Raw genomic sequence first — 17,415 nt, forward strand, 5'->3', positions numbered from 1 at the left:
TTAAAAAACACAAACATTTTAGCTAAATCAAGAAGCTTTGTCCTTTAAAAAATAAAAAGGTCTGCTTAAAACCTGCTGGAAACAGAGTAGAACAGAAGCTCCAACAAACACTGTGGGAATGGAAACTCTCCTACATGTTCAGAGATTATGATTCCATCTCCATTTTGTGAAACAGAAACCCTCTGTGACCTGGGAGTAGGAGACAGCCAATCTAGAGGAGAGAGAACTTATATGCACACCACACCTGTGTGTGTGCCTGGAGACCCAGAGGAGAGCTGGTCTCCACTCAAGGGCGGTTCTCAGTGAATGAGCCCAAGAATAGGGTTCAAGAGTTTTAGACTACCATAACTTTCAGAAATATATGCTGAAGTACCTACTGGTGAAACTCTCTGGGATTTATTTAGATCCAGTCAGGGGAGAGCAGGGGAGAGTGGAAAGGGAGTGGGGATATAAATGAAACAAGATTAGCCATGATTTGATGACTGGTTGTGTATTTGGAATTCTCCATAATACTAAGTTTAAAAAGAATTCTAGATTGCAGTCATGCTTTATTCTGCCATCAGGTTCTTGTGTGGCCATGGATGAGTTAGAGCCTTCCTCTGAACACTGACAGCTTCTACCTGTGTGGCTTTTCCTTTGGTCACACATGGCCTCCTATGCAAGGACCTCACAGCAAGGTCTCTCCATCCCTGTCATTCAGGTTTCTAAAGGAGCCAAGTGCACGGCCATTCCAGGTGGTGGGAGTAGGGAGTGACTGGGAGGGATTGGGATCTGCTGCAAGCTAATAAAAAAGCCCCAATCTGCCCTCCCTTAGCCAGCCCTTAGACTTCATTCCAGTCCCAGGATGCCATGCCTCTTCAAGGCCCACTTAATGACTTACACTACATAGTCTGAGCAGTAGCACTCTAGGGGGTTCACCTGGCTTACATCTGCTACTTTGTACAGCAGAATAAAATCACAGAGGGTATATCAAAGCAGAGCTCCATAACCGATAGCCTATAGGCCGAATGTGGTCCACTGCCTGTTTTTGTGAATAAAGTGTTATTGGAATACTCACTTGCTTATGTATTATCTAGGCTGCTTGAGTAGCTGCAGCAGAGACTGTACGGCCCACAAATCCTAAAATACTATCTGGTTCTTTACAGAAAGTTTGCTGCCTCTGCCTTAGAAGAAATTGTGATTTCTTAATGCAGGCTTCAGAGGAGAGTGAAGGATGAATGGGGAGGGGGGAGTGTGGGTAGGAGGTGACACGATAGCAATTTCTTCCCTGGGAAGGAGGCTATGAGGTGACTCAATCTACAATGGGTCCGAGGACTTGGACAGGCCCAGATACTTGAGTATGCTCTGGGGAAAACTGGCACTGACTGCTATGGGCAAAAGGCCAAATACACACACTGGAATGTACAGAAAAAAGGAAAAGCACCCTTTGTCACATGTAAGGCAAAAGACTAGGGACAGCAGTTAGAATAGAAAACCAGTTACACCGAACAGATAGAAAAGGCCATTAATGGGAAACATTTTATACATGTATTTATATGTATCATGCCTGCATTACTGCTCCAAATTTTGTCTGACTACAGACATGGCTGAATTACAAACATGACCATCAGAAGGTCTTAGACAAACCCAGCTAAAGTCCAGACCATCAGATGCAAAGAGCAGGAAGGGCATCTTTATTCTTAATTCCCAGAGAGTATTCACAACTTCCTTCTCTCCCTGTCTCCCAATCCTCAGATTCACAATTTGCTTCTCCAGAGCAGACAACTCCCTCTACCCTTCCCCCAGCAGCGAGCCAGTCAGCTTCTGCGGAACCAATGCAGCTTCCTTCACAGCACCAACAAGACCTGCAAGGGGAAGCTGTCTGGGATGATCACTAGAGACACAGCACATTCACCTGAGATGCCACATGCCAGCAGACTGAAAAATGGCTCCTCTGCTAAGCACATCAGTCAAATGTGTTTTCCACCCAGAAAGCAGGTGGAAAAAAAAAAAACCAACATTATGTTACATATCTGGGTAGACTACTACTTGCAAGTCTTCAGTTACCTGCCAGCCAAGGACCCCTGTTAGATGACTGCCCTTCATCATGGGTGGCTCCAGCATCTCCCCGCTGCTGCCTGGTCGCCTGCTTGCCAGGACTCCCTCACGCCCTCCCCAACCCTCTCCCCCAGGCCTCCCAGCTGCTTCGAGGCCTGACAGCTTCTGCAGCAGAATGCAGCAGTGTGTACTCACTAAGGCGGCAGTGGCAGCAGCTACAGGGTCTCCCAGGCTCTGAGCACTTAAGGTTAAGCCCCCAAAATTCCAAAGGGGAAATGCAACAGTTTTCGAGGACAAACTCCTCTCTGGTCTAGATCACTGCTGCAAAGGGTAAAAAGATGCAGACTGGCCAATCTCCTCTGGCTCTGGAGTTAGCTCCAGCTTTGCAGGCTCCCCATGAGTGCTCCTCCAGAGAGAAACACGAGGGAAGAAAATTCTAGGACAAGGAGAGGCTTTAGAGCCAACCCCACCAGAACAGATGAGACTCTCATGGAGACACAGCAACAAACCCAGTCTGGGAGCCCAGCTGACAACAGGCAGTTTTCTCCTCTCTCACGGGTTCTCTCCCTGGTCCCTCTGCCCAATCACAGGCTTGAGCCCCACTCCACCCCACTTCCACCAGGGCCTGGCACACAGATGCTAGCTACGGGAGCTGCATAGGACCAGCCCAGCCCACAGGCTCCTGGAGCTGGTGCTAAAGACTGGAGGCAGTGAGTGGGAGAGGCCTTGATTCTCCAATCCCTCTCTGTCCTCTCCAAATGAAAGGATGCATTCTTGGTGTTGCTGAAAGGTCACGTCAATACCCATGCGCTAGAGAGCTGAGAAGACCTTAAAAAGGCAGGAGAAGACCCATGTTCTCTAGGGTGGATGGGTCAGCTGGGACAAGGTGGGAGGCACAAAAATGAAAGGGAGGCTGTGTACCTGGGCAGCTCTGAACAAGGGCCCCCAGTAGCGGGGCTGGCAGCGTCAGGTAGCGGGCAAAGCACTCCACATGTACTTGCTCTTTCAACCCCTATCACATGGATCTCTTGGAGACAGATGGTAGTATCCTTACTTAGGCTGAGCCAACAGACTCGGAGACTCAGTAACTTGCCTAAAGCCACACAGCTTTTACTTCAGAAATTCAGGACGTGATGCAGCTTTATCCAACTCCAACGTGACTTTTCAATATCACAGCTCATTAAGCTGCAGGGCTCTCTTCTCTGCACACCTGTGAACTCTGGAAAAGACAGAGCTCCAGTGCGTCTTCCCAGCAGAAACCGGACCTAAGACAAGGCCTCCTTTCATGACTGCACTCTGACAAAACAAACGCTCCAGCTGCTCCTTAATCCGCCTTGGCCTTGATACACTCCAGTTGTGTCACCTCTCCCACCTTCCCTGTCACTCCATAGAGTCCTCCGTCATGCAACACTGGGGCCATCCTGCCTTAGATTCTGCCTCATCCTATGGTCCTTAGCAGCCCGCACGTGAGGACTTGCCTGCTGTTCATGCTCCCTGCATCACAGCACTTCTGCTCCTACGTCCAATGCCCCTCACCACCAAGGTCAGACCCAAGACTGTCATCAGCTGCCAGCAAATGCTCCTGGCCTGAGAAAAGAACAGCTAGATCCCTCTTGAAGGAACCAGGGGAAAGGGCCATCAGAACCCCTCCAGAACCCCGTGCTCATGGTGCTAGGCAGCCTCCCAACACCAGGGATCTCACAGACACTGAGTCTCCTGCTGACATTTTCTATAGAACGTCCCCAGGTCAGAGGCTACTTTGACTTACAGGAAGGATACCACTGTTCCCAGTATCCGACTTACAAGACATGTAGATCCGGGAAGAGCATTCTATGTAGAAATGGATCAAGAATGACTATGAAGAAGAAAAGTAGTTGCCACCAATCACATAGAAAACTCTGACTCTATGTTTCCATGGTCACAATGCAGGCGAAGTGGGTATGAGAGGGCAGAACCCCAAAATATTTGCATATTGTTCTGGGAGTTTCTGACCCTCTTATGTGTAGTTCTGGACCCTTGGTATTGAGAAAAAAAAAAGATTCTCAGTCCCATACTCTCTTTAAAACCCTGGAGGAAGCCATAGTCCTGGAAGTTGACACACCCTATGAACTCACACACAGGCAGTCCAGAATTTAAAGGGGAACACAGGGAGGTAAGTTCAGAAGCAGTCTCAAAGATACGTATGAACACGTCACATTCAAATCTTGACAGAGGAAAGCGGCCATAGGAAACATCAAATGATATACTCCTTTCAGTGATGAACAAACTTACAATACTGAACAGGAAAGGAATGAAGGCCAAGACCGCTTCCTTGCCAACAACAAGCTAAGCAGCTAGCTCGGGATCCCTCAATCACTTGCACAGGCTTCACTCACTCACACTCACCTCCCCCATCCAGCTCCATGTTGTAAGAGACTAAGTAAGAACAGTAGGTTCCACAGCAGAAGGAGCACATGTTTCTCACCTTTTCTTCCAAAGCAAAGGGCAGAGACCCAACCGGGATGCAGTGACATCTCCACCCAAGTCCAACCACTCCAAAGAGCCACCGCCACTGACAGCCTCTCCGACCTGGGCACGAGGAAGAAAAGTGGTGAGGCTGCTGTCACCACCCCCATCCAAGAGAACGAGACAAAGCTCAAACTTGTCCCTCAAAAAGGAGAAGCAGGGAGGCTGGCAGCCACCTTGAAACCAGAGCACACTCACCTGCCTTCTCTGCCGCAGGACAGCGGCCTCTGCTGGGTGGTTGAATCGGAACTTCTGTGCTTTCCCCAGGGTTATGACTGCTCCTGTGACAGAGACAGGTGAGAATCAATCAACAGCTCACGTTCTGAGTATGTATTATGTGTAGGGCACCCTTCTGGAAAACAAAATCCTGCCCTCAACAAGTTGATAACTTAGGTGAGGCAGTAAGATTCACTGGATGTCGCACAGCGTATGTACTGAATTAACAAAATGAATAGGAGGAGTTCTGCTACTCCAAGGGAAAGCAAAATGAGTTCCCAGTGGAGTAGTGAGGGAATGCTTAACATTAGATTAACAATAGTAGTAATAGTAATAGGTTAACAATAGTAGTAATAGCAATGATGATAATGAGTATTTACTGGGTGCCAAGAACTGTGAAGAACATCACATGAACTAGGTCATTCAATCCTCACAACAATTCTCTTATGGCTTTTTTACAGATGAGAAAACTGAGGTTCAGAGACCTTCCCAAGGACACAGGTACAAATTTCAGAGAGTCATTCTCCACCCTGGAACCCTAGAATTAAGGCTTCTTTGTTTATGGGAAGAGGGTGGTATTAGGAAATCTTCACATCTCTGAGTGCAGAGGCTGGGTGTCCCAACTTTAAAGCCTGCTTCACTGAGCTCTCTGGGTTTGTCCCATGAGAATGGAGAGAGTCCATCCCTCATCCTGGCATAAATAGAGCTATAAGCAGTCTTACCTTGGGTCAGACGACAGGAGGCAGTAACCTCCCGGCCATTGACTGTGCAGCGGGCCCCCCGGGCAGGCCGCAGAATGACTACCCCACAGGCACTGGTGATAGTACAGTGGTCTCTCTCAATCCACTGCCCCTGCAGGACTATACAGGAGATGGGGGTCAATGGGGTGGGGAGACAACCCAGGGGAACACCCTTTCTATGAGATCAGAATCCACATCTGAAAGATCTTAACATTACGACAAGAGAAGAGGAGCCACCACCTGAAACCACCCAGACCTGGATCCTCCCACCGTGTGGGTCTCCTCCTACCATGTCCCCGACCCACGACCACAACATAGAAGCAAAACAGGAACAGTCCCTTGATCTTCAGAGATACCTTCTTCTCATCAGGGGATCATCAGGCTCCTCTAAAGAGACTGGTCACGCATGACTACCTGCCACAGTGCCAGACCCAAATGTTCTAGCACTTACCAATGTCCTGTTCCTGGTCTGAGTCAATCCTTCCTATTTTTGTTGTCCCTTCCTAAAGGAAAACACAAAGCCCTTTTAACAAGAGTAAAAAGAGACACAGCCTGCCCCCAAAGCAGAGTCTACCTGTTGGAGTGTTACCACTGTCTTCCCACGCCCACCCTGGCATTTTCCACACCACTTCACAACTTTGGTCTAGGCTGTTCTGACTGCTCTGCCCACTCACTGCAGCCCAGGAAGCCCCTGAGAAGGCGGGGCGGGGGGGGTGGTAGGTGGGACATAAGAAAGCAGCACCAGCTCTTTGCAAAGTCAACAAGTATTGGCAAACTCCCTTCTGTCCCACAGCCTGATGTTAGGGAACAGCCATGAACCATTGGTCAGAGACTCTCTAGTCTGAGAAAGTGGGCACACAGGCAGAACTTTCCTCCAGGGACTAAGGTTGGTATGGTCCAAGTTTGGTCCATTTAGTCTCAAAGAGACACATGTTCTTTTTTTTTTTTTTTTTTTTTTTAAAAGGTGTTATTTATTTATTTGACAGAGAGAGAGACAGCAAGAGAGGGAACACAAGCAGGGGGAGTGGGAGAGGGAGAAGCAGGCTTCCCGCCGAGCAGAGAGCCCGATGCGGGGCTCGATCCAAGGACCCTGAGATCATGACCTGAGCCTGAAGGCAGACGCTTAACGACTGAGCCACCCAGGCGCCCCAAAGAGACACATGTTCTATGAAGATGTATGGAAGCACAGGATTTTTACCTTCTTGGTCGACAGATAAAGTTCAACAGATACCAGATGCTAAGAAGGGTAAAGCACAAATAGGAGAAAAGCATATCTAGAATCAAAAAGGACTGGAAGAAAGTATAAGAGAGGAAGGGAAACTGGAGTTAGCATAAACGAATCACTGGGTTAGTAGAAGACAGGGCCTTTTGGCCCTTGGATTATGGCAATTCTTTTAAGAACACATACCTCTGTTTGGGGAAGGCAGCAACATGACAACAGAGATGCTGAGTTTAGATACATGTTTATCATATATTGAAAAACCAATCACTATGTCCCAGGCATTGCGCTGAGTGCTTTATAGACATCTCTTACTTAATCCTCAAACAACCTAAAATAGTTATTATCCCCCTTTTATATAAGAAGAATCTGAAGCTGATGGGGAAAGTTGTCCAGGGAAACTATATACTAAATAGGAGAGCCATGGCTAGAATTGAGGTCTCTCTGGGCCTGAGCCCATGCTTATCCATCCTCACCATACCACCTCCCTGGTAGCTGATGTTTTTGAAGTGAGCAGAGAGTTCCCTACTAGGCTTCACTGTTAGCAGTCAGAAGTGGGCGGTCCCTGCAGCTCCCCTAAAATAGCTGGTGTAAAGGCAGGCTCCTGGAAGTAATGAATGAGACTCTGACCTTACTGGGCTTGCACCCACAGACAGCCAGAGCCCAGCCTTTCCTGCTCAGCCACTGAGGACCCACAGACAAATGAATGCTGGCCTCTACAAACACCACCAAACAAAACTGAGGAAAAGGGGTCAAGACCTCTCCTGCCAGTTCATGATCAGCCCTGATGATGAAATGCATTCCTTACTAAAAGATAAGGTCACAGCCTATCACAACTCCTACATCTACAGGGCAGAAACCACCACAAAACACAATGGTATCTCATTTAACAAGGACTTAGTTGATGCCTGTGCTTGCTGCCCCCTCTGCTTATTTATGCAGGGAGAATTAATGGCACAAGGCAATTATGAGAATAAAGTCAAGGATTCCAGTAACCTGTGTTCCACCCACACTTCCCTCTGTCCTCTTCCCACCCAAGGTACTTCCCAAGGTGACCAAAGGGAAAAAAAGCTTCCTGGGCATAGACAGGGATTAGGTCTGTAACCAAGATAGCAATGCAAACAAACACACAGAGATCCTTGAGCAATTACTGCTATACTATTACCCAAACCAGGATCTAAACAAACAAAAAGGGAGAAAATGGGTATATAAAATGCAGAATTCCAGGTTTAGAACTAGATTGAACCCTCATCCCTCAGGTTCACTGGAAACGCATCAAGGAGGGGGCACCACCCTCAGTGCACACAGATTCTGCAATGAAAACCAGCACTCCTACATTCAGATGAGGCCTGCACTCATCTCTTGTCTCTGATTCAATCTCAGTCCTGTCCTTTAACCCTCTGATGCCACCCTGAGTTCTACCACTTGAATTCTAGCTTCATCTGCTTGCTCCACATCCAACCAATACAGCAGATCAGTTCTACTCAGATATTAACCATTTTAATCCACCTGGTCTCTTCCTGACCTCCAACCTCTCCCCTTGGTTCTGACTAATAGAAGAATTGACAGCCTTTGGTATTTAAATCTGTTATTTAGATAACAGCCACTTCTGCCTGAGGCATTTTCACTGAGCGAATTTACACTCACTGTGTTGAAAATAAGCTACTTTAACTTTCTGAGAGGCTCGGTCTCTGACAACTTCCCTAAGGGCTTATCCTAAAATGAGCGCCTTTTAACATCTCACTACCAGATGCATGACAGCATTAGAAGTCTGATTTCTCCAGGGATAAGAACAGTATTATGTATCCCCCATAAACTCTGTTCCTTTCAAATGGCAGCTGGGGGCAATTAGGAGAATGATGATTGGATTTTCAGTGAGCATAGGGATTTTGGCCACATAAAGTATGTTCTGCCAACCACAGAGACTGTCCTTCTACAGGGAGACAAATATTTTTGATGAGGACAGGATATGACTTACCTACCACTGGGGACTAACTCTCAAAATGCTTCATTTAGAAATGAGGACCTGCCTCCATGTGACAACCAGGTGATCCAGGTCCTTCTTGGAAGGCAGGAGCTTCATTCCGACTTCTAGATGGCTGCATGTTGTGCCCTGCCCCACCCTGCTGGCCCACCAGCTCTCTGGGCTCTCCCTCATGCTTTCTTTAAGCTTTCTGCATCTACTTTCATTCTCCTCTCTTCTTTCCCCGGTAAACCTAGTAATGGAGAAGCAGGAGGTGCACTTTTTGTTGACTTGAGAGTTGAGAAGTGGGGAGGTATTAGAAGGAAACTGTTTCAGATCTTGATCCCCTTTAGCCTCTGAAAGCTGTCTGTGAGCAGCCTGGATGTGCAGAGCTTGGGAGTGCCCATGGTATTTTGAGGTTAGGATTTCACTTCCATGTCTGCACTCCTGTCCTTCAGGAAGCCAGAAAAGGAATATAAGCAGCATCTTTCTTACTTTAAAATGAGATTAAATCACAGAGAATGAAAGTAAGTTATCTAAGAGCACAGTGGCAGCCACAGAAAAACAAATAATTGTTCTGATTTCCAGTCTTCTGCTCAAATTATACAAAAGCAAATGAATCACAATTGGTTGGCTAGCCCAGTTTCCTGAGGGCAAACCTGAAAGGCAGCTCAGCAGCAACTGGCTCAATTCATAGACGCATGGCTACTGCCCTCAACTTCTCTGTTTTTGACCTCTGGGGCCAGTGGCTCAGGAAAAGAGGGAATGCACCAGCCTGCTCACCTTGAGGTGATAGAGCACGACACCTGTGCTGAGTACATCATCCTCCAAGGCCATTAGATGTGGCAGGCTGGAGTCAATGACCACGCCAGCCCTCCTCCTGTTGATGTCCACTCTGTAATGTTCCACGAGGGCCTTCCACTCGTTCCACTTCTGGGTCCAGTCCTTAGTCAGCTGGTCTATCTGCAGAGATGGAGGAGGCGGTTTTAGACACCCCGCCTGTGGAGCAGACTTAAGGTCAGCAGTCATCCTAGTCTGATTCCTCATGGCATTCCTTCCTCACTTTCCTCAGTGTTACTATTCAAAGCTCCACAGAGGCCTTTGCACCTCCTCTGTGAGCGGTTTTCTAACATCTCTTCAATAAGCAAGTATTACTTTTATAAATAGAAACTCCCTCTGTAAATGTTATTTTTAAAGTTTTCTGCAACAAGCGTGTATTGTTTCTATAACTTGAAAAAAAATGCCATAAATGTTATTTTTTAAAAATTGAGATGTTAGTCATATATCTATGTTTATAATTCCCCTTTCCCTATCCCTCTTCTATGTGATCCATACTGGGAATAGTTTTATGACCCAACACTTCTTTCCCAAGGTGCAGAACCTCAAATCCTAATATAAGCTTATATGGGGCTCAAAGATACACAAGGCATCAAGAGGAATCTCCTCAGAATGAAGACTATAAGAAACTGGTCTGACAGTTGTTTTAATAGTTGTTACCTTTGGAGGGGCACTGACTGCAGTGGGCCATGAGGGACGTTGGGTAGTACCAGTAGTATTGTATTTCTTGATCTGGGTGGTGGTTACATGGCTGTGTGCACTTTGTGGAAAATCCATTGAATGCTACTATGTTGTATTTTGTGTTTTTTGTATTTTGTATATTTTATGTTTCTGCATGTCCATCATATTCCAATAAAAATTCTATTTAAAATTTCTAAAAAAAGAGAAAAAGAAAAACTGGTCTGAAAGACCAGGTAATAATAACAATAAAATATTGAGGGCTTACTATGTATTAGGAACAGAGTTTAAAAAATATGTAGGGGCGCTGGCGTGGCTCAGTGGGTTAAGCATCTGACTCTTAATTCCAGCTCAGGACATGATATCAGGGTTGTGAGATCGAGTTCCACATCGGGCTCCACACTGGGCGTGGAGCCTGCTTAAGATTCTCTCTCTCCCTCTACCCCGCCTTAAAAAAAAAACATGTATATATGTATGTGTGTGTACACACACACACACAATACAGCAAGTTAGAGGCCTTAAGGTAACGCCACCCGGGGAACGTGAATTAACAATGTTGAATGTACGGTGCTTTTTTCTTCTTTTGGTGGAAATGGATGCCCAGGCAGGAAAGTTAAAGTTATCTGGGAATGGAAGAACTGAGGAAGCAGGAAAAGGACCTGGATTCAGCTAAGTACTTGAGAAGAAACAAAGTATGACAAGTTTAGGTACAAGTGTTTTACATACCCTAGAAATGTTATTTTTAACATTATACTCATTGAGTTGAAGTTTGCAAAGAGTGAGACTTACAGGGTACCCATGAAGGACTGGGTTGGATGAGGACCTGGCAAAGGTGAGCAGCAGGGCACTCTGGCTTACAATTTAGCCTGCCTGGTTCAGCTACCTGGAGGTACCGCTGAACACACCTCCCCTTCTGGCTGGCTTTCATCACCTACCCCTTTACTGCATAAGGTCAAAGGCCAGCAAGTGGCAGATTCAAGTCCAGGTCTGCCAGAAATGTATAATGTAAAACTGTTAAGGAGCTTGGAATGATTTTGACTCTGTACTTCATCTTTTATGTATACAGCAGTAATATTTTCTGAACCAAAAATTAGAACGTATATTTAAGCATAGAATTTTTGAGAAATGCCTGGATGTGTGATGTAGTCCTAAAGTTTAGTTTGGGTAACAAAATATTGACATAGCCAGGATACTTTATAATGTATAATGATGATGCAACAGAGTACTGGGAATTGGGACATTTGGGTTGTGGTATCTAACTCTAAACTGTCACCAAATAATGCCTGCCATTTCTTCTTTGTAAGTGTCTCCAGGAATCACCATTTAATCTAACCTCCCCATATGTGTTGCCCTCACCCTCATGGAGTCACAAAATTAGTCTCCTTCCTGGTTGATCTCTCTGCTTCCAATCTTCCCTCCCTTCAATTCATCCTACACACAGCTGTCATATTAATTTCCTAATATACACTTTTATTATGTCACCAAACTGGTTCAAGAAGCCATGATTAATATTGTGAATGTAAAGTCCAAACTCCTAAACTGGCCCTAACCTTACCTCCACTACTCTCTGCCATGAGCATGTATTCTAGTCAGCTCAGTCTTCCTCACACTGTGTGCTTCCATACGGCCTCCCACACAAGTTCATTCTTTCAGTTCCATGGCCTTGCTGAAATTATCCCACCCTCACCCCGAATGCCTTACCCTTTTCTTCCTAACATACTCTACCAATCTTTCAAGGTCTAGTTCAAGTTCTCTAGCCTCCAGCCCCAGCACTGTGATGCCGGCACTGAAAATTCCAAGCCATAATGATTTCTTCCTTCCCTAAGCTCTTTTCATATAACTACTATAGTTCATTACCTTTAACCATTCTCTAAATGTGTTTCCAATTAGACTGCAAGCCACCTGTGGGAAGGAACTTCTTTGTATCTCTTGAAGCATCATGCTGAACACCTATTTGGTGCTCAATGAATACATGTCAGTCAGTTGATTTACTGACTGGAAAATAATTTTTTTCTCCCTATCCAAAGGGAGTTATCATTAACCCCTAAAAGAACAAAACAAAGAAAGCCAGTTACCAGCCCCTAAGGCAAACTTATTCCCCACTCAAAGCTCAATGAAGACAAAAACTGTCTCTAAACTAGATAGAAACTCTGTTCTCACAAGGGAGCAGCCATGACTCAGGAATAATGGAGAGAGATGAGACCTACTACCAGGGTGATGCAGAGCATAACTGAGTCCACCCAATTCACCCACCTTCAATTCATTCTGGAGAACCAGCTCCTTCAGACTCTCATCCTTTTCCTCATTCAATAGACTGTAATTTCTCTGCACAAAGAGACAGATGTGCTTTGTGGGTCTCACCCTTACTCTTATGAAGGAAGAGAGGGGCAGATAAAGACTTTATCATTAAAATCAGAAACAAATCAGAAGCTTAAATATTGGGGTTCACACTGGTACAAAGAAGGAAAATTTGAAGAAATTTTTCTAGAGGGCCCCATTCCCTGAATCCACCTACACACAGAAGAAGGGCCATTTAGGCAAATGCCCTTTGGACAACAAAAATGATATAGTGGCGATGTCCACCCCATCTGAAACTACTCAGGTAATCAGAGTCATCCATGTCCTGTCTTTGCTCCTGCCTCTGTTCCACAAGTGTCCCTTAATTGAAAACATGGAATGCAGCAGGGCTCGGATTCTATGCAGAAGAAAAGCAGGTTTGGGGGAACAGAAAAGTTCTGATAGCCTGAATACCAGTTCGAAGCTCAGCAGCATGGCTTTGAGTCTTCTAATCTCCTCCCTGAGTTCTCTGATCAGTTTCATATTTGCATCCTGAAACACAAAGAACTTGGTTTCACAAAGACTGATATCAGGCCCCAACCAGCTCTAAGATGCTACACAGAACTAGTTTGGAAAAAGTGGTTTACTCCTTTGGAGTAACTTCTGAAGCAGTCTTCTCAAAGTATGGTCCCAGAACCACATCAACTCCACCTAAGAACTTGTTAGAAATGCTAATTCTGCTTCCCCATCCACCCACCACCTACCAAATCAGAAACTCTTGAGGGCTGGGGCCCAGCTGTGGTGTAACCAACCCTCCAGGAGGTGATTCTGATCTACACTCAAGTATGAGAATCGCTGCCCTTGAGCAGGAGGTGGACGGGTAACACAAGTGCCAGCACATGTGTAGGCAGTCGATGCTCATCTTCCTGTAATGTGACTAAACTTAGTACCCACCTAATTACATTGCCTTTTAAAACAGTCCACAGGTAGTTCACTCTTAAAAAAATAAAAAATAAAAATAAATAAAAAAATAAAACAGTCCACAGATGGGCGATATAGGCCTGGCCACCAGTTTGTGATCCCTGCCCTGAAACTTTTCACTGAAATTGCAAAGCATATTTTTTAAATTTCTCATTATTACTCCACTTTTCAAAACAAATAAATTTCTTAATATGCCCCTTTTTAGCCTGAAACAGAGGTCACTGCAGTTTGCACAGAAAAGAAATAAAATACAAGCATACATCAACATAAACTCAAAATAAAAGCATAGAACACAGAAACTTTTAAATGATCTCCCTTAGGGTGGCAGTGGTACACCAGAGATCTTAAAAGGAATGGTCTCAGAGAAGTATCTAAAATAAATTATTCAAAAAGGCAACTGAATGAAGTCAGCAGAGATATGAGAGAAGGGTATGACACTGAAAGAAAGAATTCCACTCCATTTTCATTTGGCAAAGTCAGGCAAGTTGGGATGAGGGTGAAGAGAGAGAAAGAAAAAGAAAGAAAGGAAGGAAAGGAAAGGAAAGGAAACAAGAAAGAAAAGAAGGAAGGAAGGAAGGAAGGAAGGAATTTAAAAAATGAGAGAATAAAAGAACTTAGTGTAAACCATACCAGACCAAGACTTCAAATGAAGGCCTCACCTCATTTACCCGTGGCTTGTTGATGATGTGTTTGGCATTGGATGCATACCTCAGTGTGCTCATGGTCTCACTGTAGCAAGTGTGTGCAGGAGACACAGCTGAGGTAGAAGGAGAAAGTTAAAAACCACACCAAGCCCTCCTGACCCAGCCTGTAACCACTTGCCTTACTGCTACCGTCCATGCTGTATTATGAGACTCTTAATGAAATGGGTGGTCATGGCCCTTTCTCTGAGGCAGAGTACCAGTCCCAACACAGAACCAGCTCCAGCATCCCACTCACTAGCAACCATGATAGTTTTGGAGTTGCCTCCAAGACTGTCCTTCAGCAGCCATGTCAACACGGAGTCCCGGTATGGGATGTAAGACTGCCTCCGGGAGGGCCCCCCTCCACTGCTGGTCCCAGAAGGAGAGATAGGGATCCCACTGTCACCACCATCACTGGCTGTACTGTTGAAGCTCTGGCAGCTGCTGAATGCTTGGGAATTCTGGGCTTTAAAGACAACAAAATAATAAAAGTGGAAGAAGAAAGGAATTGTGAAACACATGCATTAAAACAATGGTTGGAGAACACAAATTTAAGTATCACACTTTATAATCCCTCTCTGCATGATAGAATGCTATAAGTTTGAGTCCTGAATTAGACTTTGGACTCAGGACACAGACTATCTGAGCCACAAACGGAGTTTTCAGTCTCCCTTCTTCTTGAAATGAGAGGGTTGGGATTATGACCACACAGTGTTCTCAACTGCAGACAAATATCAATTTTTATGGCCTCAGTCAGAAGGTAACTTTATAAAAAAGAACCTTGTAAATGTCTACCCCATTTTCATAAAATGAAAACATGTGAGTTATTTTCCAAAGTCTCCGTCCCACTCTGATGATCCAGTCTATCAGCAAAATACCTAAGGTGGAGATGACAATTCCCAGAGTCACAAGAGACTTGTTGATATTGGCTCCTTCAGTAATGCGGTCCTTACAGTAACTGGGATCTGCTCTTTCACTAAAACAGTCAATGAAAACAAAAACAAAAGCAAAAAAGACACTGTCCTTATAATGTTGTTGAAAGACACTATCCATTATGTTGTACATTATATAAAAAGCTCACAAGATAAATTCTTTTTAGAATTCACTACCAGAAAAAGTATTACCATCTTGTAATGAACTGGCATTCCTCCACTTCTTGGGCAATAGCAATCAAATAATTCATTATATTTTCTTTATTTTGGCTGCGAGAGCACTTTTAGCTAACTGTAATGCTCATTTACAGTAATGATATTAGCATCAATATGCCCAATCTTTGTTTTAATTTCATCTATTAATGGCTTTATCATTATTTGTCAACTGTCAATGGGAAATAGTAAAAAGTCATACTTCCAGGTGCCTGATAGAGTTTCTTCCAGACAGCACTTCATTTTTCCCCCCAAAATGCCAGAGTTGCAGCTGACAGAGACAACACTTCATTTTTAATGGAATGATGTACCATATTAATAATTTAGCAGTTTTAAAATAAGAAAATTTGCTTTATCTCATCTCACACTTTTTTTTGTGACATTATCCCCAAGACTTTCTTCTTTCTGGATATACATGTGACTACAATTCATGCTTTCTTCTAATACTTCGAAGGTCATATCTTCTCATTGCCGCAGTATTTTTAAAAGATTTTTTTTTCCAGTAACACATAGGGCTGCATACAATTAATATTAAGACAGAGAAAAAAAAGTATACTAACTCAGCTACTTCCACTTAGAGCAGTGTTTTTTGATCTTGGCTATACACTGGAATCACCTGGGCAGCTTCAAAAAATTACTGAAGCCTGCACTGCCCCTGACCTCACTAATAACGAGGTTTATTTGATCAGAGGTGAAACCAAGGCACTGCGAATTTTTATAGGCCCAGGTGATTTTAATAGGCAGCTAAGATTTAGAACCCTTGACATAGAAGATTTTTTTTAGCTCCTGGAAAACTATAATTTCTTAACTTAGCATTCAAAAATTTGGGGTTTTTTTTTGTAATTTTCTCAGGATGATTGAAATGTGAAAAAAGATAGAACAAGTTTATTCCCTGTAAAATGCACAAGAGCAAGGTCATTGTCAAGGGATTAATTCCCCTTGGCTTTGAAATCCTAATTACCTGCCTGCTAGGTCCACAAGGTTGATCTTGCTAGCAATTTCAGAGCGGAGGTTGTTCTCCAGGATTGCCTAAGGGAGAAAACACATTTAAAGCTTGTCATGTGACATGAACAGACATTTCTGCAAAGAAGACATCCAAATGGCCAACAGACACATGAAAAAGTGCTCAACATCACTCGGCATCAGGGAAATCCAAATCAAAACCTCAATGAGATATCACCTCACACCAGTCAGAATGGCTAAAATTAACAAGTCAGGAAACTGACAGATGGTGGTGAGGATGCGGACAAAGGGGAACCCTCCTACACTGCTGGTGGAAATGCAAGCTGGTGCAGCCACTCTGGAAAACAGTATGGAGGTTCCTCAAAAAGGTGAAAATTGCACTACTGGGTATTTACCCCAAAGATACAAATGTAGTGATCCGAAGGGGCACCTGTACCCCAATGTTTATAGCAGCAATGTTCACAATAGCCAAACTATGGAAAGAGCCTAGATGTCCATCAACAGATGAATGGATAAAGAAAACGTGGGGTGTGTGTGTGTATATATATATATATACACACACACACAATGGAATAATATGCAGCCATCAAAAAAATGCAATCTTGCCATTTGCAACGACGTGGATGGAACGAGAGGGTATTATGCTAAGAGAAATAAGTCAATCAGAGAAAGACATGTATCATATGATTTCACTGATGTGAGGAATTTGAGAAACAAGACAGAGGATCATAGGGGAAGGCAGGGAAAAATGAAACAAGACGAAACCGGAGGGGGAGACAAACCATAAGAGACTCTTAATCTCAGGAAACAAACTGAGGGTTGCTGGAGTGGAGGGGGTGGGAGGGCTGGGTGATGGACACTGGGGAGGGTATGTGCTATGGTGAGCACTGTGAATTGTGTAAGACTGATGAATCACAGACCTGTACCCCTGAAACAAATAATACATTATGTTAATAAAAAATAAATTAAAAAATATAAAAATTAGGGGCGCCTGGGTGGCTCAGTCGTTAAGCGTCTGCCTTCGGCTCGGGTCGTGATCCTGGAGTCCTGGGATCAGGCCCCGCATCGGGCTCCCTGCTCCGCGGTAGGCCTACTTCTCCCTCTCCCACTCCCCCTGCTTGTGTTCCCTCTCTCGCTGTGTCTCTCTCTGTCAGATAAATAAATAAAATCT

The 17,415-nt window shown here is 44.6% G+C and overlaps 1 protein-coding gene across 6 annotated transcripts in view; it reads right to left on the minus strand.

The window, feature by feature from the left end:
- The window catches only part of STARD9 (StAR related lipid transfer domain containing 9), a 125,273-nt gene that overhangs the window by 30,374 nt on the left and 77,484 nt on the right, over window positions 1–17,415 (minus strand). For 4 of the 6 annotated variants that reach the window (XR_013450483.1, XM_078079476.1, XM_036084606.2 and 1 more), the window contains exons 10-20: window positions 16,243–16,310; window positions 15,015–15,112; window positions 14,393–14,602; window positions 14,113–14,210; window positions 12,947–13,024; window positions 12,449–12,520; window positions 9,464–9,643; window positions 5,950–6,001; window positions 5,481–5,618; window positions 4,741–4,823; window positions 4,502–4,605 (exon numbers count right to left, since the gene is read on the minus strand). Coding sequence is in view for 5 of the 6 variants with exons in the window: in XM_078079476.1 (XP_077935602.1) it covers window positions 4,502–4,605; window positions 4,741–4,823; window positions 5,481–5,618; window positions 5,950–6,001; window positions 9,464–9,643; window positions 12,449–12,520; window positions 12,947–13,024; window positions 14,113–14,210; window positions 14,393–14,602; window positions 15,015–15,112; window positions 16,243–16,310 (1,181 nt within the window). In the remaining variant the exon portion in view is untranslated. Of the gene's footprint in view, window positions 1–4,501; window positions 4,606–4,740; window positions 4,824–5,480; window positions 5,619–5,949; window positions 6,002–9,463; window positions 9,644–12,052; window positions 12,260–12,448; window positions 12,521–12,946; window positions 13,025–14,112; window positions 14,211–14,392; window positions 14,603–15,014; window positions 15,113–16,242; window positions 16,311–17,415 lie in introns of those variants that run through there. The other 2 variants (XM_036084602.2, XM_078079477.1) reach the window with 2 other exon arrangements.

This window comes from Halichoerus grypus, chromosome 8, assembly GCF_964656455.1.
Source record: "Halichoerus grypus chromosome 8, mHalGry1.hap1.1, whole genome shotgun sequence".
NCBI classification, from domain to species: Eukaryota; Metazoa; Chordata; class Mammalia; order Carnivora; family Phocidae; genus Halichoerus; species Halichoerus grypus.